The sequence below is a fragment of the Rhinoderma darwinii genome, chromosome 2 (genome assembly GCF_050947455.1).
Source record: "Rhinoderma darwinii isolate aRhiDar2 chromosome 2, aRhiDar2.hap1, whole genome shotgun sequence".
Taxonomy (NCBI): Eukaryota; Metazoa; Chordata; class Amphibia; order Anura; family Rhinodermatidae; genus Rhinoderma; species Rhinoderma darwinii.
The window spans coordinates 92,750,740-92,777,082 of NC_134688.1; the positions used below are offsets into that span (position 1 = coordinate 92,750,740).

The 26,343-nt window shown below is 43.2% G+C and overlaps 1 protein-coding gene across 1 annotated transcript in view; it reads left to right on the forward strand.

Annotated features, from left to right (window-relative positions):
• Positions 1-282: 282 nt before the first annotated feature.
• The window catches only part of TMEM106C (transmembrane protein 106C), a 49,381-nt gene continuing 23,320 nt past the window's right edge, over positions 283-26,343 (forward strand). Inside the window, exons 1-2 of the mRNA XM_075851899.1 lie at positions 283-427; positions 16,292-16,506. Of these exons, the coding sequence (XP_075708014.1) occupies positions 16,308-16,506 (199 nt within the window). The 5' untranslated portion in view covers positions 283-427; positions 16,292-16,307. The remainder of the gene's footprint in view (positions 428-16,291; positions 16,507-26,343) is intronic.

Sequence of the window (26,343 nt, forward strand, 5' to 3'; positions counted from 1 at the left end):
CACACAGCTCTGCTGCATGCACATTACACACACAGCTCTGCTGCATGCACACTACACACACAGCTTTGCTGCATGCACACTACACACACAGCTCTGCTGCATGCACACTACACACACAGCTCTGCTTCTGGCATCTTATATGATATACAGAGCTCTTATAGACAAAGTAGCATGTCCACCATCCCTCCTAGGATACTGAAATACAACATGTTCTTTCTGCTCAGCACTTGACGCTTCACGTAAACAAACACAGCTCTGAGCCTGACTCCTCCCATGCACGTGACTGGTCACATGATCGTGACATCATCAAAGGTCCTTTAGCTTAATAGCATCTGTAGCTACTGTTGTGAGCGTAGCTTTTGCTCTCTGGCTTCCTGACCCCTGCATCACTGGGGGAACACCCGGTGCCCCTGCAGCAGACTGGCAGGTAAGTGGAAGCGCCAGTTCCTATCACGCCGATCGTACCTGTCATGTGACCACCGAATGTCTCAGACCTGTAGGTACAGTGCAAGGTTTTAAAGAGCGTCCCTTTAATGTCCCTGTGTTGTGAGCGATACCCGGATGGTAAAGATATCCATGTCTTATAGATCGCTTTATTCCTCCCTCCTAGTAAAGAGTCTGTATATATTGAGAACTAGTTCAAGCCTAAGGCCGGTGTTATATAACTAGAAGGGTTAATTTAAAGTAAAAACACTTCCTAAGCGACTTGTTGGGTGATTCCAGCTCACAGACCCATGTAGGACACTTGGTAATTCACCTGCTGAAATCCCGCTCATGCGCATGTCGTAGCGCTTATTCAGACAAGTCAGAGTTCAGTCAGCAAAACAAACTGACGATATTGCATTTGTTTTTTCTGCGATTGCCTTCAGTTTGACGATGCTGAAGTTGGTTTATTTTTTGTCTAGTTTCTCATTTAGGATTAATGTTGGTTTCTTATTCAAGGGAGAATATTTTTTTTCTCCTGGTTTAGTAACTATGAAAAACTTATTTTCTTGATTTAAATTACAATGACCCGGGTGCATGAAGGAGAAAAATGTTGAAAGCAGGCCAAAAACAGGAATCCTTTTCACAAAAAATGGGCATCAAAGTTGGCAACTAAGACCTTATTCACACGAACGTGTGGGTTTTGCGTGTGCGCAAAAAACGCTGCGCTTTGCGCGCGCTAAAGTTCAGTGTCACGTGTATATGGTGCGTGGCTGCGTGATTTTCACGCAGCCGGCATCATTATGACACTCCCTTTTCATGTGACGACACAGTAAAGAAGGAGGGGATTTTATGTTTCCCTTCTTTACCAGCTGTAGCGCGAATGAGTCCTGCCATGTGCCGTGTGCGATTTGCTGGCACCTATTAACTGCAACACGGGAGTTAATGGGTGCGTGAAAATCACGGACGCACAACCGTGTGCTGTGTGTTATTCATGCAGCAGTTGCTAAAGAAATGATGAGAAAAAGAAAACCACCTCCTTCAGTTTATTTTGCTGACGTAAAAAACACCTGACATACGCGCGTAAAAAATGCTGACAAGCGCCATACACTGATGTCACACGGAACTGCAACGCAGGAAAAACGCTGCGTTTGTTACGGGCGCAAAACGGAGACGTTCGTGTGAATTAGGCCTTAGTCGCTACGGCTGCCTCCGAGCACTGGATGTCTATGCCGATAGCAGATGGCTCCAGTCTGAAGCTCTGCTCCTGTTCAAGTGAATAGGAGCAGACCTGTAGTTCGGCAGCACGGCCGCTATGCAATGTACGAAGCCAACTGCTTCCAGCTCCGTACATTGCATACTGTGCCGTAACATCTGGTGCCTGCAGGACACCAGAGTATCTGATCGGTGTGGGGTTCGAGTGGCGGACCTGCACCGATGATATCCTGTGGATAGTATTAGTGGACAACCCATTTAAGTTGAGTCCAGACTGACCCAAAGTGGTTCTAGTCCTAAAAGCTGGCATCAAAGTGGGCAAAAATCCACTAATTTGAATAAGCCTAACATTTCGACAATACTAGTCACTAAAGTCGCACGGCAAATTTTCAGACTGAAAAATATGAGACTGACTTCAAGAATAAACAGCCAAGCGATTTTGGAAATATATATATATATATATATATATATATATATAATTTTATTTCTTCAAGAGTATTTTGAGGCGCATTTTCCAAGCCTTTTTTTTTTTTTTTGTGGCGTCAATGGAAATTCAGCTTGTAAAACGTTTCAAGAAGTAACGTGTAAAAGGCGTTTTTTAATTCAGCAGTGTAAAGCCCCATGCACACGACCGTAAAAACTCCCGTAATTACGGGCCCATAGACTTCTATTGGCCACGGGTACCTCCCCGTATGCTTACGGGAAAGTGCCAGTGCCGTTGAAAAAGATAGAACATGTCCTATTTCAGGCCGTAATTACGGCACGGGCAGCCCATATTAGTCTATGGGGCTCCCGTAATTACGTGTGACTACGTGTGTGCACCCGTAATTACGGCAGCGTTGCTAGGCGACGTCAGTAAATGGTCACTGTCCAGGGTGCTGAAAGAGCTAAACGATCGGCAGTAACTGTTTCAGCACCCTGGACAGTGACTACCGATCACAATATAGATAAAGCTGTAAAAAAAAAAAAGATGTTCATACTTACCCAGAACTCCCTGCTTCTTCCTCCTGGGATGACGTTACAGCCCATGTGACCGCTGCAGCCAATCACTGGCTGCAGCGGTCACATGGACTGCCGCGTCATTCAGGGAGGTCGGACTGGATGTCAAGAGAGGGACGCGTCACCAAGACAATGTCCGGGTAAGTATGAATTTCTTTTACTTTTATTACGGAAAGGGCTGCCCCTTCTCTATATCCTGCACTGATAGGGAGAAGGGGCTGCCGATTAGTGCTGTGCAATTTTTCAGCCAAAAACCTGCCCATAAATATGGGTGGAATACTGGTGACACCGGACCCGTATTTACGGGCACGGGTCCGTAAATACTGCTGCAATACGGGTCGAATACGTGTGACCAAGGACCCGTATTTACGGGTGGACAAAAATACGGTCGTGTGCATGGGGCCTTAGGGTATGTTCACACGGACTATTGGCAACACACAGATAGATGTCTAGCATCAAATTCGGATAAATCCAGGCTGTCCTAGATAAATTGTTTGTCCCTTTTTTCCGATCGGATAGCATCAATGTGCCATTTGTCTTTTACGTCTGTGAAAAAAAAGGAATGATCTCCGTTGTCCCAACCCACTGAACCCCCCCCCCCCTCTCCCGGATGGTCATATGACTGTAGAAAAAAAAATTTATTTTGCTTATAGAAAAGACCGCATTGTGAGATATTTCTCGCACATATTTTAGGCTTCTGATTATGTCTTAGGCCTCATTCACACCAGCGTGTTTCACATCTGTGTGCTGTCCATTGAAATAACTGACACCACACTGACCAATGCAATTTAATGGGACTATTCACACACCCGTGTTTTTTTCACAGAGCGTTTGTCCGTTGCGTGAAACTCACTGCATGTTCTATTCTGGTCCGTTTTTGCGAACCGTGACCTCCATTAAAGTCAGTGGGCGCATGAAAACATCAGAGCGCACACAGACGACATCCATGTTCTGTCCATGTGTTATGCATCAGTTGCTAAAGTAATGCATAGAAAAAGTCAAATCAGGAAGTGCTTTCAGAAGAGAAAAACGGACGCCACACGAAAACCATACTGACGCCATAGGGACAGTCATATGCGTGAACAACGTCCCGTTATTTGTGTGAACGAAAAGCGGACAAGCGCGTGTGAATGAGGCCTAATATTCAGGAGCACACTGCTCTGGCTCGACTTCCTGGTTTTACTTATCAAGTGAGTGTCTCCCGGCAGCCACCCGGGAAAACTGAATGAATCGCATCCGTGTGACCTCTGTTTTTCATGTAGGTCCATTGACTTCTATGCGCTATGAAAAACAGGCAAAGATGCATGCTGCAGGTTTTTTTTTTTTTATATCAGACGGATGGTCCAGGAAAAAGGCTGACGTATGAATTGAATTGGCACATTAAGGCCTTATTCACACGAACGTGTTATACGTCCGTGCTACGCGCGTGATTTTCACGCGCGTCGCAGGGACCTATATTAATGAATGGGGCCGTTCATACTATCAGTGAATTTCACGCAGGGTATGTGCGCTGCGTAAAACTCACGACATGTCCTATATTTGGCCGTATTTCACGCAGCACGCACCCATTGAAGGCAAATCGTGCTTGGCACACGGAAGCACTTCCGGGTGCCGTGCGGGATTCGCGCAACAGTAGTAAAATCAATCAATCAATGAATGAAAACGGAAAAGCACCACGTGCTTTTCTGTTTGTAAACATAAAACCAGTGTCATAATGATGCCGGCTGTGCGAAAATCACGCAGCCACGCACCATATGCTGATGTCAAACGGACCTTTTGCACAAGTAAAACGCAGCATTTTTTGCGCACGCAAAACAGACATGTCCGTGTGAATAAGGCCTTACAATAATGACTGTTCAGTCCCGGTGCTGTCCAGTCCACACTTGGACAGCACGGGGATGTGAAAATCGGTCTGAATGAGCTTTTTGGGTACTTTTACACGGGCAGATAAACTACCTGTTAGGGTATGTTCACACAGCCTATTTTCGGCCATTTTTCGGGCCGTAAACCGCCGAAAAATCAGAAGCAGAACGCCTCCAAACATCTGCCCATTGATTTCAATGGGAAAACGGCGTTCTGTTCCGACGGAGCGTTTTTCGCTACGTTTTTTTACGCGTAAAAAAACGGCCGCGAAAAAGAAGTGCAGGACACTTCTTGGGACGTTTTTGGAGCCGTTTTCCATAGATTCTATTGAAAAAAGCTACAAAAACGGCCGTGAAAAACGCTGCGAAAATCACGAGTGGAACAAAAATCGTCTGAAAATCAGGAGCTGTTTTCTCTTGAAAACAGCTCCGTATTTTGAGACGTTTTTGACTCTGCACGTGAACATACTCTTACAAGCGCAGATTGTCGATATAGGAAGTTGATCGGCGCACGTTTACTTTCATTTTTAAGTAGCCATGATCGTTTGTTAGTTTTTCCTCACAAACTTTACATTATTGTCGGCAGCACATCCCCTGTTTACACGAGGGTATGTGTTGCCAACAATGATTATTTTTTTGCCGCGTAAAAGATGCGATCGATAAAATAGAATAAATTCAGATGGTTCATGGGCTGCATAACCATACATAAGGAAAGCAGAAAGAGGGGGAGCCATCGGATCTCTGCAATGCAAACGCGTGGTGCCGATAGTTGTCATGGCAGCTTTGGGTTCCCCCAGGTCTGCCAACTTTCTGCTCTCTGGCAGAGCGTATAAATAGCACAGTAAACTGCAATACATAGGTATTGCGTTGTATTGTACCAACGATTAAGCGATCGCTCGTTCAAGTTCTCTAGGCGGACTAAAAAAAATAAATAAAGAGCAGTTCTATACAGTGTTGAATAATGTTCAAAAATGTTTTAAAAGTTAAAACAAAGTTTCCCATTTCTTTTCCCCTAAAGTAATATAAACAATAAAAAAAAGTAAACCTAATTGGTATCTCAACATCAAAGGCCAAACTATTCAATTATCACGTTCTTTAAACCGGCCAGTTGAACGGCATGGGGGGGGGGGAGATTCACAATGCCAGAATTGCTGGTTTTTTTTTTGTTTTTTTTTTGTCACGTTGCCACCCCCCCACCAAAAAAATGGAATAAAAAGTGATCAAAAAGTCATATGTACCCCAAATTGGTACCAGTAAAAGCTACTGCTGGCTAGGCAAAAAAAAACAAAAAACAATTTTAACGAATTGACATCCTGCCGCCCATAAAATCTGTTGTTATCGAAGCTGTAATGCGACCACATGTATGACCCCTTAGTGGTTATTCAAAAACAATTGTAAACTCTGACGTGAAAAACGTCAGTTTTTCACGTCCGAGTCCTGTTTTCACGGATCCCTCATAGACTTGAGTCTATTGAGGCATCTGTCAAAAGGGACGAAAATAGGACATGTCCTATTTTTCACGGGCCCCTCACATGGTCTGTTGAAGCAATTGCCGTGTGAACAGCCCCATTGAATTGCATGGGTGCGTGTGCTGTCAGGTTTTTGTTTTTTTTAACAGACAGCACGCGGACGTATAATACGCTCATCTGAATAAGCCCTTAGGCTGTGTTCACATGTCGCAGTTTTGTGGCAAAAGCGCAACAAATATTGCAGCAAGATCCAGCTGTCTGTGCTGACAAGCTTACTAGATCGAGGTCTTCATTGGAGCATTGCAGTTTTCTCTATTAATGGTGGTGATGATGACTGATTTGTGTGGGTAATGATACAAATGAGTAAAGGGGGTTTTACTTTGGGCGATTATCGGGCAGACAAGTGTTCATATAACGCTCGTTCTCGACTAATTGGCGACATGATGATAATGTATGGGGACGAGCGATCAGTGTAACGACCGCTCGTCCCTATCCGTAGCTCCGTGTGAAGCAAATGAGCGCCGATCAACGATGTCTCGTTGATCGGTGCTCGCCGCACCGGCCCTCGTCGGGCCATGTAATAGGCCCTTAAGGCACCCTACCCTCTTAGATAAGGGCACCCCTCATTCTTGACATCAGCTGCTGGACCACAACGATGTGTCTTTTATGACATGTCTGATTGATATGGACTAAATAGACTATATTTGACTAAACTAAATGTGTTATCAGCAAATTTATGTTTTGTTTTTTTTTCGTTATCCAACTATAGTCCCTTCACTGAATGGCAGAATGGATGAGTTTTTGGTGCGATGTAAAACTTTTAGTTAAAGAGATGTCGCACAAAAAAATATATTTATTTTAATGCTGAAAATGTTAGAGGACCTGTCATGATTATTTTTTATTTTTTTAAAACCACATACCTCCCCTTATTCCTGGCATCCTCTTGATTGAAGCGCTGTCATTTTTATTTCGTTTAGCCCTCCCATTGCATCACTGTCAGGCAGAAGACCCGCTCTTATTGGACAGCATCACAGTGTTGCAGGAGGCAACGCCTGAGGAGAAATGCACCTTAACTCAAAATTAGCATATAAGGCGCCGCAGTGGGGAATCAGGCGGGCCAAACAAACTAGAAATTACAGTAGCGGAATCAAGAGGATGGCAGGAATAAGGGGAGGTATGTGGTTAAAAAAAAAAAATTGTCAGGTCCTCTTTAACCCCTTCCCCCTGCTTGCATTCTGGGCCCTAATGACCAAGCCATTTTTGACGTTTTTCCATCATCGCATTCCAAGAGCTATAACTTTTTTTATTTTTGCGTCGACATAGCTGTATAAGGTCTTGTTTTTTGCGGGACAAGTTGTACTTTTTAATAGCACCATTTTGGGGTACATATAATTTATTCATTAACTTTTATTAAAGAGGCTCTCTTACCAGATTCTGAAATCCCTATCTCCTATTGCATGTGATCGGCGCTGCAATGTAGATAACAGTAACGTGTTTTTTTTTAAAAAAAACTTTCATTTTTGGCCAAGTTATGAGCTATTTTATATATATATATATATATATATATATGCAAATTAGCTTTGAAATGGACAATTGGGCGTTTTTTTTTCTTCGTTATGTCCAACTGGGCGTGTATTGTGTTTTTAACTGGGCGTGTTTACGTGTATGACGCTGACCAATCAGTGACCAGTCAGCGTCATACAGTCCTCTCGATTGATTTACACAGCAGCGATGTGCAGCCGCATAAACAGAGATTAACGTTACTGCAGTGTCCTGATAATGAATACACATGATCATCCAGCCTGGACGTCATGTGTATTCAGAATCCTGACACTTCTGACTCTTTTCTTTTGAGATTTCTAGCAAGGGAAACGAAATCTCGCGAGATTACGGAGGTAAACGAGATTTCGTTTCACTTGCTGGAACTCTCACAGAAAAGATTCAGAAGTGTCAGGATTCTGAATACACATGACGTCCAGGCTGGATGATCATGTGTATTCATTATCAGGACACTTGATTAACGTTAATCTCTGTTTATGCGGCTGCACATCGCTGCTGTGTAAATGAATGGAGAGGAGTGTATGACGCGGGCTGGTCACTGATTGTTCAGCGTCATACACGTAAACACGCCCAGTTAAAAACACAATACACGCCCAGTTGGACATAACGAAAAAAAAACGTCCAGTTGTCCATTTCAAAGCTCATTTGCATATATATATATATATATATATATATATATATATATATAAAATAGCTCATAAGTTGGCCAAAAATTAACGTTTAAAAAAAAACACGTTACTGTTCTCTACATTGCAGCGCCGATCACATGCAATAGGAGATATGGATTTGACAGCACCCTGCTCTGTTTACTTTATTCTAACGCAGCGCCGTGGAATAGCGGCGCTGTAGAATAAAGCCCATTAATGACCGCCGTGAAAAGGCTTATCGGCGGTCATTAAGGGGTTAAAACCCAAAATGTTACAATATACTTATTGATTTTACCCCCTTTCTGCATGGTGAATCCTTGCGGTTTCCATGCTGTCTTGTTTTCAAACTGAATGTCAACATAGACAGAACGGCCCAGTGGCAGACCTTATCCCCTTAAGGACACGAACAATTTTGGCCTTGAGGACAGAGCAATTTTTTTTACATTTCCCTCTTTGCATCCCGACGCTCAAAACTCTTTTATTTTTTGTACAACGTAGTTGTATGAGACTGTTTTTTGCGGGACGAGTTGTACTTTATGTACTTACCATTTTTTGGTACAAATACATTATCGTTTAATTTCTATAAATTTTTAATTAGATTACAATGCAGAAAAAAAGCAGTTGCGCAGCAGTTTTAATAATTATTTTTTTTACACCATACACAGATCATCATAAATAATGTTATACATTTGTTGTACAGGTTGTTACGGTCGTGGCGATACCAAATATGTCTATATTATTTCGTGTTTTGGGACTTATATTTTAAAAAGTTTATTTATTATAAAAAATTTGTTTCTGTGTATTTTATTTACTATTTATTTACTTTTTTTTTTTTTTTTTTACATTCATTTAACTTTTTTTTTTGAATCACATAAAGGGATTTAATAATAATAATAATAATCTTTATTTATATAGCGCCAACATATTACGCAGCACTTTACAATGTAGAGGGAACATGAAAACAATATCAGACATTACATAGTGACAAAGTTCATTTACAATTCAAACCTGGGGAGTGAGGACCCTGCTCGCAAGAGCTTACAATCTATGAGGACATAAGGGAGACACAAAGTGTAATAGTGTTTGTTCTGTACAATGGTCCGGCCATTTTTATACACATGCGGTGGTAACATAAAGCTGCATGAGCCGGTCACCAGCCAGTATCCGTGTATGACGGACAAGAAGAGAAGGAGTGTGAGGGAATCTTATTCTGATGACTAATCTAAATGGAGGGCCATGAAAAGGAGTCAGATTAGGGAATTTTATAGGCCTGTCTAAATAGATGTGTTTTCAGGGCACGTTTAAAACTGTGGATATTGGGAATTAATCTGATTGTCTGGGGTAGCACATTCCAGAGGACGGGTGCAGCACGAGAGAAATCCTGGAGACGGTAGTGGGAGGTTCGGATTATGGAGGATTTTAATCTAAGGTCGTTGGCAGAACGTAGAGCCCGAGTAGGGTGGTAGACAGAGATGAGGGAGGAGATGTAAGGAGGTGCAGCACTGTGGAGAGCTTTGTGGGTGAGAGTAATAAGTTTGAATTTTATTCGGAAGGGGATGGGCAACCAGTGCAGTGACTGGCACAGATTAGAGGCGTTGGTGTAGCGGTTGGTCATAAAGATGAGCCTGGCTGCTGCATTGAGGATAGATTGGAGAGGGGAGAGTTTAGTGAGGGGAAGACCGACTAGTAATGAGTTACAGTAGTCAAGACGAGAGTGAATCAGAGCAACAATGAGAGTTTTGGCAGTTTCCTCCGTAAGAAAAGAGCGGATTCTGGAGATGTTTTTTAGGTGAAAATGACAGGAGCGTGAAAGTGATTGTATGTGAGGAGTAAAGGAAAGATCTGAGTCAAAAATAACCCCGAGACAGCGGGCGTGCTGCTTAGGAGTTATGATAGTGCCACACACAGAGATAGAGACATCAGGTTTAGGGAGGTTAGTAGATGGTTGGAACACAAGGAGCTCAGTTTTAGAAAGATTCAGTTTCAGATAGAGAGAGGACATGATGTTAGAGACAGCGGACAGACAATCACTGGTGTTCTGTATTAGAGCAGGGGTGATGTCACGGGAAGAGGTATATAATTGGGTGTCATCAGCGTAGAGATGGTACTGGAAGCCAAATCTGCTGATGGTTTGTCCAATAGGAGCTGTGTAGAGAGAAAAGAGGAGTGGACCTAGGACTGATCCCTGAGGAACCCCGATATCAAGGGGAAGAGGAGAAGAAGTGGAACCAGCAAATGACACACTGAATGAGCGGTCAGAGAGATAGGAGGAAAACCAAGAGAGAGCCGCGTCCTTGAGGCCAATAGACTGGAGCATGTTAAGTAGGAGTTTGTGGTCTACAGTGTCAAAGGCTGCAGAGAGATCCAAAAGAATAAGGAGAGAGGATTTACCGTCCGATTTAGCCGCCAAGAGATCATTTGAGACTTTAGTAAGGGCAGTTTCTGTGGAGTGGTGAGTGCGGAAACCAGATTGTAAGGGGTCAAGAATGGAGTTAGCAGAGAGATAGCGGATAAGGCGAGAGTAGACCAAGCGTTCCAGGAGTTTGGAGATGAAGGGCAGATTGGAGACTGGTCGGTAGTTGGCAGCGCTGGATGGGTCAAGTGTTGGTTTTTTCAATAATGGGTTTATAATGGCATGTTTAAAAGCGGAGGGAAAGATACCAGAGGAAAGAGAGAGGTTAAATATTTTAGTGAGGTGACTAGTGACAGCTGGGGAGAGGGACTGGAGGAGGTGTGAGGGGACAGGATCACTAGGGCAGGTAGTAGGACGAGAAGAAGAGAGGAGCCTCGAGACTTCTTCTTCAGTTATTGGGTCAAATGCTGAGAGTGAAGAAGAGGGAGTGTGGGGGGGAAGGGGATCGATGTTACTAGGGGACTGGGAGATAATATCATGTCGGATGTTGTCAATTTTAACTTTAAAATAATTGGCCAGGTCTTCAGCACTGAGATCTGTGATTGGTGTCTGCACTTTAGGACTAAGGAGGGAGTGAAAAGTATCAAAGAGGCGTTTTGGATTATTAGATAGTGTGGAGATGAGAGAAGTGAAGTAGACTTGTTTGGCGCGGTGAAGGGCCGAGTTGTAAGTTTTGAGCATAAATTTGTAATGGAGGAAATCTGCATCCAAATGCGATTTTCTCCACAGTCGTTCGGCACATCTCAAGCACCGCTGAAGAAAGCGGGATTGAGGCGTGTGCCAGGGTTGTCGTCGTCTTTGTCGGGTGGTTCGGAGTGTAGTGGGGGCTGCTTCATCCAATGCATTTTTGAGAGTGTTGTTATAAAGTTTGGCAGCCAGATTGGGACAGGAGAGGGAAGAGATAGGGGACAATGAGGACTGTAGACTGTCTATGAATTTCACAGTGTTAATGGCATGTAGATTTCTGTATGTCTGATACGTAGGGATGACCTGAGGAGGCAGAGAATATTTGATAGTAAAGCAGAGAAGATTGTGGTCAGAAAGTGGGAGAGGAGAGTTAATAAAGTCAGAAACTGAGCAGAGCCGGAAGAAGACCAGGTCAAGTGAATGCCCGTCTTCATGTGTAGGAGAGTTAGTAAGTTGTGACAGACCGAGGGACGAGGTTAAAGATAGAAACTGGGAGGCAGATGAGGAGATTGGGTTATCAATGGGGATGTTGAAGTCACCCATGATGAGAGTGGGTGTTTCAGAGGATAGAAATTGTGGAAGCCAGGCAGCAAAATGGTCCAGGAATTGGCGGGGTGAGCCCGGTGGGCGGTAGACAACTGCCACTCGGAGGGGAAAAGGGTGAAAGAGTCTGAGGGTGTGGACTTCAAAAGAGGGAAATGTGAGTGAGGGGACCGGGGGAATGACCTGGAAAGTGCAGTGTGGGGAAAGAAGTATACCTACTCCTCCACCCTGCCTGTTCTCAGGTCTGGGGGCATGAGAGAACTGGAGACCACCATAAGATAGAGCAGCAGGGGAAGCAGTGTCAGACAGGTGTAGCCATGTTTCTGTAAGAGCCAGAAGGTTGAGAGAGTTAGAAAGGAATAAGTCATGAATAAAGGTGAGTTTGTTGCACACGGACCGAGAGTTCCAGAGAGCACAGTTAAAAGAGACAGGAGAAGACCTACAAGGAATGGCAAGAAGATTTGCAGGGTTTCTATGTGTGGCAGGTAAGTGGTTGAGCTTGGCAGAAGAAAAGGGAGGCCCAGGGTTGGGAGAGATGTCCCCTGCAGTATCATTTGGATTTTGTAACTGTAATGTACTGGCATAGATCTATACTGATTGTACACAGGCAGTTCTTAGGGCATACCTCAGTATGCCCTAACAACAGGAAATATGTTCAGACAGCCCTGGGGTCCTTCACTGGACCCTGGGCTGTCTGGCCATATGAGTTGTGTTCTTTGACTGCGTCACAGTTATCTTCTGTGACGCGATCAATGTGCAGTCCCCCCTCTTTGAACGCCGCGATCAGCTTTCATCGCGGCGTTCAAAGGTTTAACAGCGGAGAGAAGATGTTTCTCTCCTCTCCGCTGTCAGAGCGGGACCGTGGCTGTGTATTACAGCCGTTGCCCCGCTCTTGATCGCACACACAGAGACGGCAGAGACGGCTGTCACACAGGACGAGTATGCTTGTCCTAATGTGCAAAGTGCTCGCCGCTCAGGACGAGCATACTCGTCCTGTGTCGGCAACCAGTTAACCCCTTAATACCGAAGGTATTTTAAACCTTAATGACCAAGCAATTTTTTCAGTTTTTCCATCGTCGCATTCAAAAAGCTATAACTAGTTTTCCGTCGACATAGCTGTATGACAACCTGTTTTTTGTGGGACAAGTTGTATTTTTTAATAGCGCCATTTTGTAGTACTCGTGCATTATTGATTAACTTTGTTTGGTGGGGTAATAGGAAAAAAACTTCTGTATTGCAGTGTATTATGCCTGTCAGTGTAAAACTGAAAGGCATCTACTGAAGGCAGACCTTGGGGCCTTTGTTAGGCCCCCAGGCTGCCATAGAAATAATCCGCAGCCCGCAATTTCATTGCGGACGCTCACAGTGGGGTGAGAGGGAGACCCCTCCCTCTAAAAGCGCTCAGATGCGGCGCTCGCTATTGAGTGTCGCATCTGAGGGGTTAAATATGATTGGAGACCACTGCTAGTGGTCTCCGATAGATGCCCTGAATCCCGAGGCGGTTAGCAACAGCTTGGGTTCCAGGAGATCCCTGCACGATGCGGAAAAAGTTCTTCTGAAGTGCCGCCGTGAAAAGGTGGTACTTCAGAAGAACTACCCCTAACGGCCGACGTAAAAAGACTATACGCCGGTCGTTAAGGGGTTAATTTACTGTCTCAATCATGTGATTTGGATGTTGCATAGTTTTTTTCAATTTACTAACAAGGGGGACCAGGATCACCAGTGTGGATTAGCACAGAATCAATAAGGTAACTATATTATAACTGTTCTGGTTTTAAAATTTTCAGCATACAAAAGTTACATTTACACCACCTTAATCTGAATGGTCTCTGCTACTGTCAGCAAGTGATGAGTAGATTGCGTAATCTCGGGAGAGAGGAGTGCGTGTACGTACTCTCTCTCTCTCGCGCGCGCACCACTCAGTAGAAGCTGCACTTAGACTGTCCGCAGCTGATTGGACAGTGTCAGAGCTCTGACTATCACGCCCCCCGGCCTTTCCATGTATTGAAACGCCCCTTAGACAGTACAGGGGCTAATTTACATATCAGGCACCAATATCTCAAGAACAGCTTAGACTACACAGCTAATTCTAAGTGCCTCAAGGTCTGTGCAGCAGCGCCGATAAGATGGTGCACTCCGCTGCCTAGGTCTGGGGTAGTGAAAGGTTCCCTTTAACATGTCCCTTAGCTCAGGATAAAGGTCTCCAATACTAAAGGGACGAAGCTCAGCATCCACTTTGACTTGCCCTCTACCAGAGCTGGACTCATCCCAGGAGCCAGGCAGCTAATCCTAGAAGTTTTAGGCTAGTTTCACACACACCGCGTTCTTATTCATTTTTCATGCCAGATGTTACATTTAAAGTTTATAGTAAAATATAAATAGCACTACATACACTGCGTTTTTAATCAAGGCATTTTTTGTGGTCCATGGCATTTTTTACTGAACGCAGCATGCTCTGGTTGAGACGTTTTTAAGGCCTTTTTTTTCCCCATGGGCTTTTCTATAGGTCTTCAAAAAAGCCATAAATAAAGCCTGTGCAAAATGGCACTAAATTAAAAATGGTATAAAATAACAAGATTTTTTTTTCACCCAGTTTAAAATGCAGTTTTTTTTGCAGGACTACTAAACATCAAGCCTAATGGTCCGAGGCTCTGTTCACACTTGTGTTCGTTCGTATCCTTCAGGTTTCTGTTGCTTTTTGTTCAACAAAATAGTGTATCTGAAGGATCCATTAAAAGTCAAGTGTAGAAGAGTCACCGTAATAAATAGTCACATACGTCATGGATCTTTTAAAAAAAAAAGGAAACAGTGAAACCTAGAAAGGTATAAATGAAAGATTTTTACTGCTTCTGTCTTTTGTATTCACCCAAAACTGCATGTGTGAATCCAGCCTGTAAACATGATCTCTCGAGTAGGCTTTAATGCTTTATTGAGAACTTCGACACAAGAGCACATCATTAGAGGAGAGTCCTACTATCAAGGCTAGGGAACTTCGCTACAAAACTGTCTCATTGCCCAAACGTTCCAAGAATTGCACATAAATGGCCGACCACACCTGTCCTCCTGCCCCTGCGGGTCACAGTGTCATCGCTCACTACCATGCAGAATACCGCAACAAAAGAATCGTGCCGTTTTTTGTTCCCTTTTGGCACCTGCACTGCAGTAGAAACTGCTACCTTTCATGGCAACTCCGTGTTTCAACGGCGGATGGTGAATGTTATGCTTACCTGACTGTCCTATACTACCCCCCCCCCCCCCCAACACCAATCTTTCGACAGTCCTGAATGCCGTATGTCTGTCACTAGGGCCTGGACCTACTATCATCCGCTCCCCCACCCTCTCCCAACTTAGCAGGGTGTGTAACTTTGTTCACAAACAAAAACAGCAGTTTTGTTAGAAACGTTGAATGACGCATGAAATAGTTGGTACTTTTAACTTTCTTTGTACTCAGACGGAAGGGGGGGACGACAAACTCACTCTTTCTCTCCTGCAGGACCACCTGCTCCAGAATACCCTGGCAATCTAGTTACTATAGGTGTACATCAGAGAGTACTAGGAGTGGTAGAGAGATTACAGCCTAATCCTTTGACTATTTTCCTTCCGTAATGCTTTCTCCTAAGCAACTGGCCGCGTCCCTGTCACTGACCGTTCCGTCCCAAGCACCAACTACGGAACAAGGGGAAGACAAACAACAGAGAGGGGTTGTAACAAATCCCACAGCTGGACAAGCAGGTTCTCTGACTTCACCCCTCGTACAAGCCTAAGGCTGGTTTTACTCAAGCTTAATATTTGTGCTTTTTTTTTTTTTGCACCCTCATGGCCACAAATACTGGCCTGACCACGGGTCTAATAACCCAAACTAATCTGGATCTTTGATGCTTATAAATTTGATAATGCAACCTGTGGTCAGACACCGTTTTGTGGCCGTATTACGCTTGAGTGAAACCGGCCTTATTATGAACAAGTTTTTATTTTGGTTCTTTCTTTAGTTTTACAGCTGTGACCAGGAAATGTGCCCCTCTGTGTGTTTCCACCGGTTTAGAAGTGCTGACTCTGCATAGCATGTGCATTCATTTATTCTTTCTATTGATGTTGCAGTTTAACCTCTTAATACCAGATTATTTTGGGCCTTTATATCATGACACCGTTTTGTCTGTTATTTGGTATGTGTTTATTGTAAAATTTGTTTCACTAATGCCTCATGCATACGACCGTTGTGCCATTCGGGCCGTTTTTGACGGCATCCGAGTGGCACCTGATAGTCTTCACGGACCCGTTCACTTAAGCGGGTGAATCGGGTCTGTAAAAAATGGCCCGAGTCTCCGATCTGAGGAAAGTTAGAACATGTCCTATCTTTCCTCGGATCACTTACAGGACTTGGACGGCACACACGGTCGTGTGCATGAGGCGTTCGACTTTTAACTCTCTTATACAAAAAGTGACTTAAAATTATTATATTTGATTTTTGAACAGATGCTGAGCACAGAATATGGGATCTATAATGTCTGCCTATACCAGCCATGTGACTGCCTCGAAGCCGACTAGCAATTCGCATGTTGAAGATGACGATGATTTGTTGGATGGAAAGGACAGAGAAGAAGATATTGCTCAGTTTCCTTATGTTGAGTTTACAGGACGCGACAGCATTACCTGCCCATCTTGCCAGGGAACTGGATGTATTCCAACAGGTGACACAATGTTTGTTGCAGATTTTCTCCAGGGAACCCTTGGTGTTAATTGTGGCTCTTGGTTGTAACTTAGTAAACTTTTAGAGCTGAATCTTTAACCCCTCTGTGATCACAATCCGATTATTTGCATTGCAGATATAGATAGAGAGAGATAGATAGATATATATATATATATATACACACAGCTATGACGTAAATATGAGCCATTATTAACCCCTTAATGAACGCTGATACGCCTTTTCACGGCAGTCATTAAAGGGCTTTATTATAAGGCGGTGGCCTAATCGACGTCCTGCACAGGTGTCCCATGCAGGCTGGATGAGTTTACTTCGATCACGACCATTTAACCCCTCAAATGCTGCGGTCATTAGAGCCCGCTGCATTTGAGTAGTTTACAGAGGGAGGGGGCAGCCGATGGGGTGCCATGGCAGCCGGGGGCCTAACAATGTCCCCCAGGCCTGCCCTGGCTCTATGCCTATTGGAAAAAGAAATCCGCAGCACATCACAGTCCCAGGAAACACTCAAGAGGAACGTTATAGCAAGAGAATTTTTAAACGGTGCAAGCAGTGTCGAGTCGTAGCCAGTCCAACTCCAAAATATACACACGAAAATAGAGACCGCAGCACACCTTGTTTCCAAAGTATCAAAAAGGTGTCTTTTATTTTTTTTATTTTACCATAATAATTTATGGGGAAATAAGACGCCTTTTTGATACTTTGGTAACTACGTGTGCTGCGGTCTCTCTATTTTCTTGTATATGCCTATTAGGCCGTGCCAGAGGCATGGCCTAATAGATGCCTGTCGGTTTTATACTGACAGGCAGTAATGCTTTGGTATCCGAAGTATATCAAAGCATTATATCTGCAAACTAAAGATCGCAAAGTCAAGTCCATAGTGGGACTGAAAAATAATTGATGTGAAATAAAAAAAAATTAATAAAAGCTACACGCAAAAAAAAAACTATTTGGTTTTAATTACTAAAAGTATAAAAATAAAATAAAAACTACACATGGCTGGGATACCATATGTCGTAATGACCTAAAAAATAAAGTTTTGCATATTATTTAAATCGCAAGGTGAACGCTGTAAAAAAAAAAAACACAAACATAATTGCTATTTTTTTCCATTCTCCCTAAAAAAAAAATTATAATAAAAGGTTAATCAAGAAGTTCCATGTACTCCAAAATGGTAGCAACATAGTCCAGAAAAAAACAAGCCCACATATGGCGTCATCGACGGAAAAAAGAAAAAAGTTATGGCTCTTGGAAAGCAGCGAAGCAAAATAAAATTATTTTAGTTCAAAAGTGGTTTTATTCTGCAAAAGTAGTAAAACCTAGAATGCATGCAGGGGGAAGGGGTTAACTTGCTACTTTCAGACAGATTCTTGCAGTGTGACAGGAAATTGTAACAACAACAACACAGCCCAGATGCGGAAGCAAGTGCTTTTGGCCAACAAATCTGTATGGTGATTATAACATTATAAGATTTCCAGTGACTGAACGGAAACATGGGATGGGCACACCAGGGCATTTATTGATGTACAGCCCCCGGCCCGCATAAGATCACTGTTAGCAATGAGGGAAGGTCCAGCACGGCTGGTAACTTTGAAGCTTTATTGATTTGTTCCAACTCTATTAAGATGATAAATGCACACAGATGATAAAAAAAAAAAAAAAAAACTGCTTGTTAGCGGGACATTGAAGTTTTAGGCCCTGTTCACACAGTTTTTTGACGCAGAAACCACGTTGGAAAACGCTCCAAAAAACGTCAATTTCAATAGGAGGTGTTTTTTTTTTCTTCTCGCGAGCGGAAAAAAATGCGACATGCTCTATCTTGAGGCGTTTACGTCTGACCTCCCATTGACCACAATGGGAGGTAGAAAAAGCGTACTTGTACTTCGCGACGTTTTTGTCCGTGGTGCTCAATGGGCGCGAGCTAAAAGCGTGGCAAACGTCGTGCAGGCATATCAAAATCTGCCTCAAAATTCCAAACTGAATTTTGAGGCAGAATTTTCTGCTTGCAAAAAAACTCTGTGTGAACAGGGCCTTAAAGTTTCCAGCCATGCCGGATCTTTTTCTCATCGCTATTAGTTATTTTATTTGTAATTTTTTTTTATTGTTCCCTTCAAATTCATCCTCTCGTTGAGCTTTTTAAATTACATGGATGTTAGACTTGTGACAGTCTGCAGCATGTTAAATGGCAGGTCACTATTCATTTAACCCCTTCCCGCCCTGCCATAATACGTACTATTACGGAGCAGTGATGGTGAAGCCACAGGAGCTGTGCCCACGCCATCACTTGTGGTTGTCTGCTATATTATACTGCTGACATAAAATCATGAGATCGAGTTTAACCCCTTAGATTCCCTTAACCCTTCTGTCAGCCCATTTGCACCACCATGGCGAGATAACGGGATGCTGATGGGTTTCTATGGCCGCTGGGTGGGCCCTAAGGGTATGTGCACACACACTAATTACGTCCGTAATTGACGGACGTATTTCGGCCGCAAGTCCCGGACCGAACTCAGTGCAGGGAGCCGGGCTCCTAGCATCATACTTGTGTACGACGCTAGGAGTCCCTGCCTCTCCGTGGAACTACTGTCCCGTACTGAAAACATGATTACAGTACGGGACAGTTGTCCTGCAGAGAGGCAGGGACTCCTAGCATCGTATATAACTATGATGCTAGGAGCCCGGCTCCCTGCACTGTGTTCGGTCCGGTACTTGCGGCCGAAATACGTCCGTAAATTACGGACGTAATTAGTGTGTGTGCACATACCCTAACAGTAGTCAGTATAGCACCAACAGGCACTAATGCTTTGAAATTCTAAGTATTCTAAAGCATTATACAAGCTATCAAACGATCTCCGCTTCAAGTCCCCTGGTGAGACTTATAAAGAAAGTTAAATAAAATACCCATTTTATGTTAAAAATGTATTTAACCCCTTCCCTCTTTATCCACTTTTGACCTTCCTGACAGAGCCTCATTTTTCAAATCTGACATGTGTCACTTTATGTGGTAATAACTCCGGAATGCTTTCACCTATCCAAGCGATTCTGAGATTGTTTTCTCGTGACACATTGGACTTTATGTTACTGGCAAAATTTGCTCGATATGTTCAGTATTTAATTGTGAAAAACACCAAAAATTAGCGAAAAATTGCAAAAATTAGCATTTTTCTCAATTTAAATGTATCTGCTTGTAAGACAGGCAGTTATACCACACAAAATTGTTGCTAATTAACATCACCCATATGTCTACTTTAGATTTGCATCGTTTTTTGAACATCATTTTATTTTTCTATGACCTCACAAGGCTTAGAACTTTAGCAGCAATTTCTCACATTTTCAAGAAAATTTCAAAAGGCCATTTTTACAGGGGCCAGTTCAGTTGTGAAGTGGTTTTGAGGGCCTTATATATTAGAAACCTCCAAAAAGTCACCCCATTTTAAAAACTTCACCCCTCAAAGTATTCAAAACAGCATTTAGAAAATGTCTTAACCCTTTACACATTTCACAGGAATTCAAGCAAAGTAGAGGTGAAATTTAGAAATTTCATATTTTTCTGCAGAAATAAATTTTTAATAACATTTTTTTTTATAACACAGAAGGTTTTATCAGAGAAATGCAACTCAATATTTTTTGCCCAGTTTCTGCAGTTTTAGGAAATATCCCACATGTGGCCGTAGCGTGCTACTGGACTGAAGCACCAGCCTCAGAAGCAAAGGAGCACCTAGTGGATTTTGGGGCCTTATTTTTGTTAGAATATATATTTTAGGCACCATGTCAGGTTTGAAGGGCTCTTGCAGTGACAAAACAGTAAAAATCCCCCAAAAGTGACCCCATCTGGGAAACTAGACACCTCAAGGAAATTATCTAGGGGTGTAGTGAGCATTTTGACCGCACAGGTTTTTTACAGAAATTATTGGAAGTAGGCCGTGAAAATTAAAATCAACATTTCTTCAAACAAAATGTAGGTTTAGCGATTTATTTTTTTTTCTCATTTCCACAAGGACTAAAGGAGAAAAAGCACCGCAAAATTTGTAAAGCAATTTCTCCCGAGTAAAACAATGCCTCACATGTGGTAATAAACGGTTGTTTGGAGACACGGCGTGGCTGAGAAGGGAAAGAGCGCTATTTGGCTTTTGGAGTTCACATTTAGCAGGAATGGTTTGCGGAGGCCATGTCACATTTACAAAGCCCCTGAGGTGACAAAACAGTGGAAACCCCCAACAAGTGACCCCATTTTGGAAACTATACCCATTGAGGAAATTATCTAGGGGTATAGTGAGCGATTTGACCCCACAGTTTTTTTGCAGAAATTATTGGAAGTAGGCCCTGAAAATAATAATCTACATTTTTTCAAAAAAAATCTAGGTTTAGCTAATTTTTTCTCATTTCCAGAAGGACTGAAGGAGAAAAAGCACCACAAAATTTGTAAAGCAATTTCTCCCGAGTAAAACAATACCCCACATGTGGTAATAAACGGCTGTTTGGACACACGGCAGGGCTTAGAAGGGAAAGAGCACTATTTGGCTTTTTGAGATCACATTTAGCAGGAATGATTTGCAGAGGCCATGTCACATTTGCAAAGCCCCTGAGGGGACAAAACAATGAAAACGCCCAAAAAGGGTCTCCATTTAGGAAACTACACCTCTTGAGGAATTCATCTAGGGGTGTGGTGAGCATTTTGACCCCACAGATGTTTCATAGAATTTATTAGAATTAGGCAGTGAAAATAAAAACAGTCCTTTTTCTTCAATAAGACGTAGCTTTAGCGCAAATTTTTTTCATTTTCTCAACAAATAAAGGAAAAAAAGAACCTAACATTTGTAAAGCAATTTCTCCCGAGTACGGCAATACCCCATATGTGGTCATAAACTGCTGTTTGGGCAAACGGCAGGGCTCCGAAGGGAAGGACCGCCATTTGGAGTGCAGATGTTGCTGGATTGGTTTCTGGGCGCCTGTGGGCCCAAAACAGTGGAAACCCCCCAGAAGTGACCCCATTTTGGAAACTACACCCCTCAATGCATTTACCAAGGGGTGTAGTAAGCATTTTAACTCTGCAGGTGTTTTGTAGAAATTAGTGTTCACTCGATGTTGCAGAGTGAAAATGGAATTTTTTCCATAGATATGCCAATATGTGGTGCCCAGCTTGTGCCACCATAACAAGACAGCTCTCTAATTATTATGCGGTGTTTCCCGGTTTTAGAAACACCCTACATGTGGCCCTAATCTTTTGTCTGGACATATGACAGGGCTCAGAAGTGAAGAGTACCATGCGGAGTGGAGGCCTAATTTGGCGATTTACAAAGTATTGGTTCACAACTGCAGAGGCTCAGATGTGAAATAATAAAAAGAAACCCCTGATAAGTGACCCCCACTATGGAAACTGCACCCCTCAAGGCATTTATTAAGGGGTGTAGTGAGCATTTTCACCCCACAGGTCTTTTCCATAAATGAATGCGCTGCGGATGGTGCAAATTAAAAATTTATATTTTTCCCTAGATATGCCATTCAGTGGCAAATATGTCATGCCCAGCTTATGACGCTGGAGACACACACCCCAAAAATTGTTAAAAGGGTTCTCCCGGGTATGACGATGCCATATATGTTGAAGGAAACTGCTGTTTGGGGACGCTGTAGGGTTCAGAGCCGAGGGAGCACCATTTGGCTTTTGGAGAGCGGATTTTACTTGGTACTATATTTGTTTGAGTATTGCTGGTGTTTTATAATGTGGGGGTACATGTAAGCGGGGTGGAGTATATAAGGGGCATAGTCAGGTGGTATATATAAAAAAATAAAATAATCCATAGATGTGTGTTACGCTGTGAGGCAATCCTTTCTGCACAGGCCGGTGTCGCACTGATAAATGGTGTCATTTCTTATCCCCCTTTTGGTCCACACTCAGCACCTTTTTGTAGTTTGGGGAATTTTGCTGGGAAAGTGTTGTCCTGGTATAATACGGGCACCGTCGCTTCCAGCAGATATGTTTGGGCTCTCCCCTTCCCGGTTCCCTAATTTTAGGTCCTTGATAAATCGCCTCTTCAAACTGAAGAAATGTTCCCCTCGGGCACAACTGCATATTTTTTTATTTCCTGACTTATTGGAGCCATAACTAATTTTATTTTTCATAGACGTAGCGGTATGAGGGCTGGTTTGTTGCGGGACGAGCTGTAGTTATTATTGGTACCATTTTGGGGTACATGTGACTTTTTGATCACCTTTTATCCTATTTTTTGGGATGCCAGGTAAACAAAAAAACGCAATTCTGGCACAGCTTTTTTCGTTTTTTTTTTATACAGCGTTCACCATGCATTATAAATTACATGTTAACTTTATTCTGCGGGTCAGTACGATTCCGGCGATACCTATTTTATAGCACTTTTTTATGTTTTACAACTTTTTGCACAATAAAATTACTTGTATGTATGTATGTATTTTTTCTGTCGCCAAGAGAACCATAACTTTTTAATTTTTTTGTTGACAGAGCTGTATTAGGGCTTGTTTTTTGCGGGACGAGCTATAGTTTTTATAGGTACCATTTTTGGATACGTGCGACTTTTTGATCACTTTTTATTCTAATATTTGTAGGGCAAAGTGACCAAAAAACAGAAACTCTGGTAAAGTTTTTTACGCTGTTCACCGCGTGCAATAAATAAAATAATATTTTGATACCTCAGGTCGTTACGGTCGTGGCGATACCAAATACATATGGTTTATTATTATTTTTCAATAATAAAGGACTTGATCAGAGTAAAAGGGGGATTGTGTTTTATTTGATTACTTGAAACTTTTATTGTTTTCAAACTTTTATTTTTTGCACTTTGTTTTACACTTTTTTTATACTTTTTTTACACTTTTCTTCAAGTCCCACTAGGGGACTTGAAGGTCCAACGGTCATATTTTTTTTTTTCTAATACATTGCACTACCTATGTAGTGCAATGTATTAGATCTGTCAGTCATTCACTGACAGCAAGCCGATTAGGCTTCGCCTCCCGGCGGGGCCTAAATCGGCTTCCGTATTGGCAGAGCAAGAGACCATTGTGTCTCCTGTTGCCATAACAGCAGTCGCCAGTCCCGATTGCCTCTCAGGGCTGGCGATCTGCTAGTAACCGCTACGATGCAGCAATCGCTTTCGATTGCTGCATCGAAGGGGTTAATGGCAGGGATTGGAGCTAGCTCCGGTTCCTGCCGTTACAGGTGGATGTAAGCTGTACAGTACAGCTGACTTCCACCGCTGATGACGCCGGATCAGCTCCTGACCCGGCGCCATCTTGCCGGCAGCTACGGAAGCCGATCAGGCTCCGCTGCCGGGCGGATCTTGACCGGCTTCGGTGCTAGGCAGACCGGGAGGCCAGTATTAGGCCTCCGGTTGCCATTGCAGCCACCGGAACCCCGGCAATTTCATTGCTGGGGCTCCGATGAGCTGCAAACACCTTAAGTGCAGCGATCGCGTTTGAGCGCTGCACTTAAGGGGTTAATGGCGGGGATCGAAGCTAATTTCGGTCCCCGCCGTTAGTCGGATGTCAGCTGTAAGATACAGCTGAGATCCGACGATGATGGCACCGACTCAGCTTCTGAGCCGGTGCCAAACATTTGACGTAAATATACGGCATTTTGCGGGAAGTCAATGCTTTCCATGACGTACATTTACGTCAAATGTCGGGAAGGGGTTAAACGGTCAGTAACTTTTCAACAAACTTTGCATATATCAATTATTCAAGTGAATATAAGAAACTTTTTATTCCATCTTACTACATTAAAATTCCTATTTCTCCGCTCCTCACGTTACTAACGGTATGTTCACAAGGCCTATTTTTGGACGTTTTCTGGGCCGTAAACGCCAGAAAAAACGGTCGTAAAATCGGAAGCAGAACGCCTCAAAACATCTACACATTGATTTCAATGGGAAAAACAGCATTCCGTTCTGTTTCAAAACGGCTGCGAAAAAGAAGTGCGGGTCACTTCTTGAGACGTTTTTGGAGCCGTTTTTCATTGACTCTATAGAAAACATATCCAAAAAACGGCTGTAAAAAAAACTCCAGTGGCTTAAATGACGTATGAAAATCAGGAGCTGGTTTCCCTTGAAAACAGCTCTGTATTTTCGTACGTTTTAGAGTTTGCGTGTGAACATATCCTCAAGTGAGAACAGCTCCAGATTTTCAGACGCTTTTAGAACAACTCGCGTTTTTCGCTGTGTATTTTACAGCTGTTGTTGGTGCTGGTTTTTCAATGGAGTCAAACTCCAGCAGTAAAAACTGCTCCAAAAACGTCCCTAGAAGCGACCCGCGACGTATTTTGACAGCGACGCGTAAAATTAAGCCTCGAAACAGAACACCGTAAATCCCATTGCAAGCAAAGGGCAGGTATTTGGAGGCGTAATGGTGCCGTTTTCTGAGGCGTAATTTGAGGCGTAAACGGGCCGAATTGCGTCTGAGACCACTGCATGTGAACATACCCTCACTGTAAGGGTATGTGCACACGACAAAGCCAAATACGTCTGAAATTACGGAGCAGTTTTCAGGAGAATCAGCTCCGTAATTTCAGACGTTTTTACAAGTGCACGCGTTTTTCGCGGACATAATTGGAGCTGTTTTTCAATGGAGTCAATGAAAAACGGCTCCAATTACGTCTCAAAAAGTGTTCTGCACTTCTTTGATCGGGCGTAATTTTACGCGCCGTCTTTTGACAGCGACCCGTAAAATGACAGCTCGTCTGCACAGAACATCGTAAGACCCATTGCAAGCATTGGACAGATGTTTGCTGTATGTTACAGCTGACACCCTGCTGTAATGGCAGCATTAACCCCTTAGATTCAGCGATCGGAATCAATTACTGCATCTTAGTGGTTTGTAGCAAATCGGCAGGGCTGTTATGGCAATAGGAGGCCTAACAATGGCCTCCTGGCCTGCCATTACGGAAGCTGATCAGGCCTCGCCTGGAGGCTGTACCTAATCGACTTGCTGGCTGTGAACCACTCACAGTTCTAACACACATCTATGGATTATTATTATTTTTACCCCATTATTATACCATCTGACTATGCCCCTGATGTACTCTGCCCAGCTTACATGTACCCCTCACATTATAAACTGAAATACCAGTAATACTCAAAACTACTACCAACCAAAATCCGCTCCAAAAGCCAAATGGCGCCTCTCCCTTCTGAACCCTACTCTATGCCCAAACAGCTGTTTACTTCCACATATATGGCCTTTCCATACACAGGAAAAACCTTTTCACAATTTTTGGGGGTGTTTATCCAGTGGCACAAGCTGGGCACGACATATTTGCCACTGGAATGGCATATCTAGGGAAATATTGCTATTTTTACTTTGCACCATCGGCAGCGCAATCATTAATGGAAAAGGCCTGTGGGGTGAAAATGCTCATTACACCCCTTAATAAATCCCTGGAGGGTGTAGCTTCTAAGGGGGTTCTTTTTATTATTTCACATCGGAGCCCCTGCAATTGTGAACCAATATTTTGTAAGTCGTCTTTTCATGGCGGCACAAGCTGGGCACCACATATTGCCATATCTATGGAAAAATTGCCATTTTCACTCTGCAACATCGAGTGCACACAGATTTCTGGAACACACCTGCGGGGTTAACATGCTCAACACACCCCTAGCTGAATACATTCAGGGGTGTAGTTTCCAAAATTAGGTCACTTCTGGGGGGTTTCCACTGTTTTGGTCCCACAGGAGCTTTGCAAATGCGACATAGCGCCCAAAAACTAAACCAGCAAAATCTGCACTCCAAAAGCCAAATGGCGCTCCTTCCTTTCTCTTTGTATGCCCAAACAGTTTATGACCACATATAGGGTATTAAT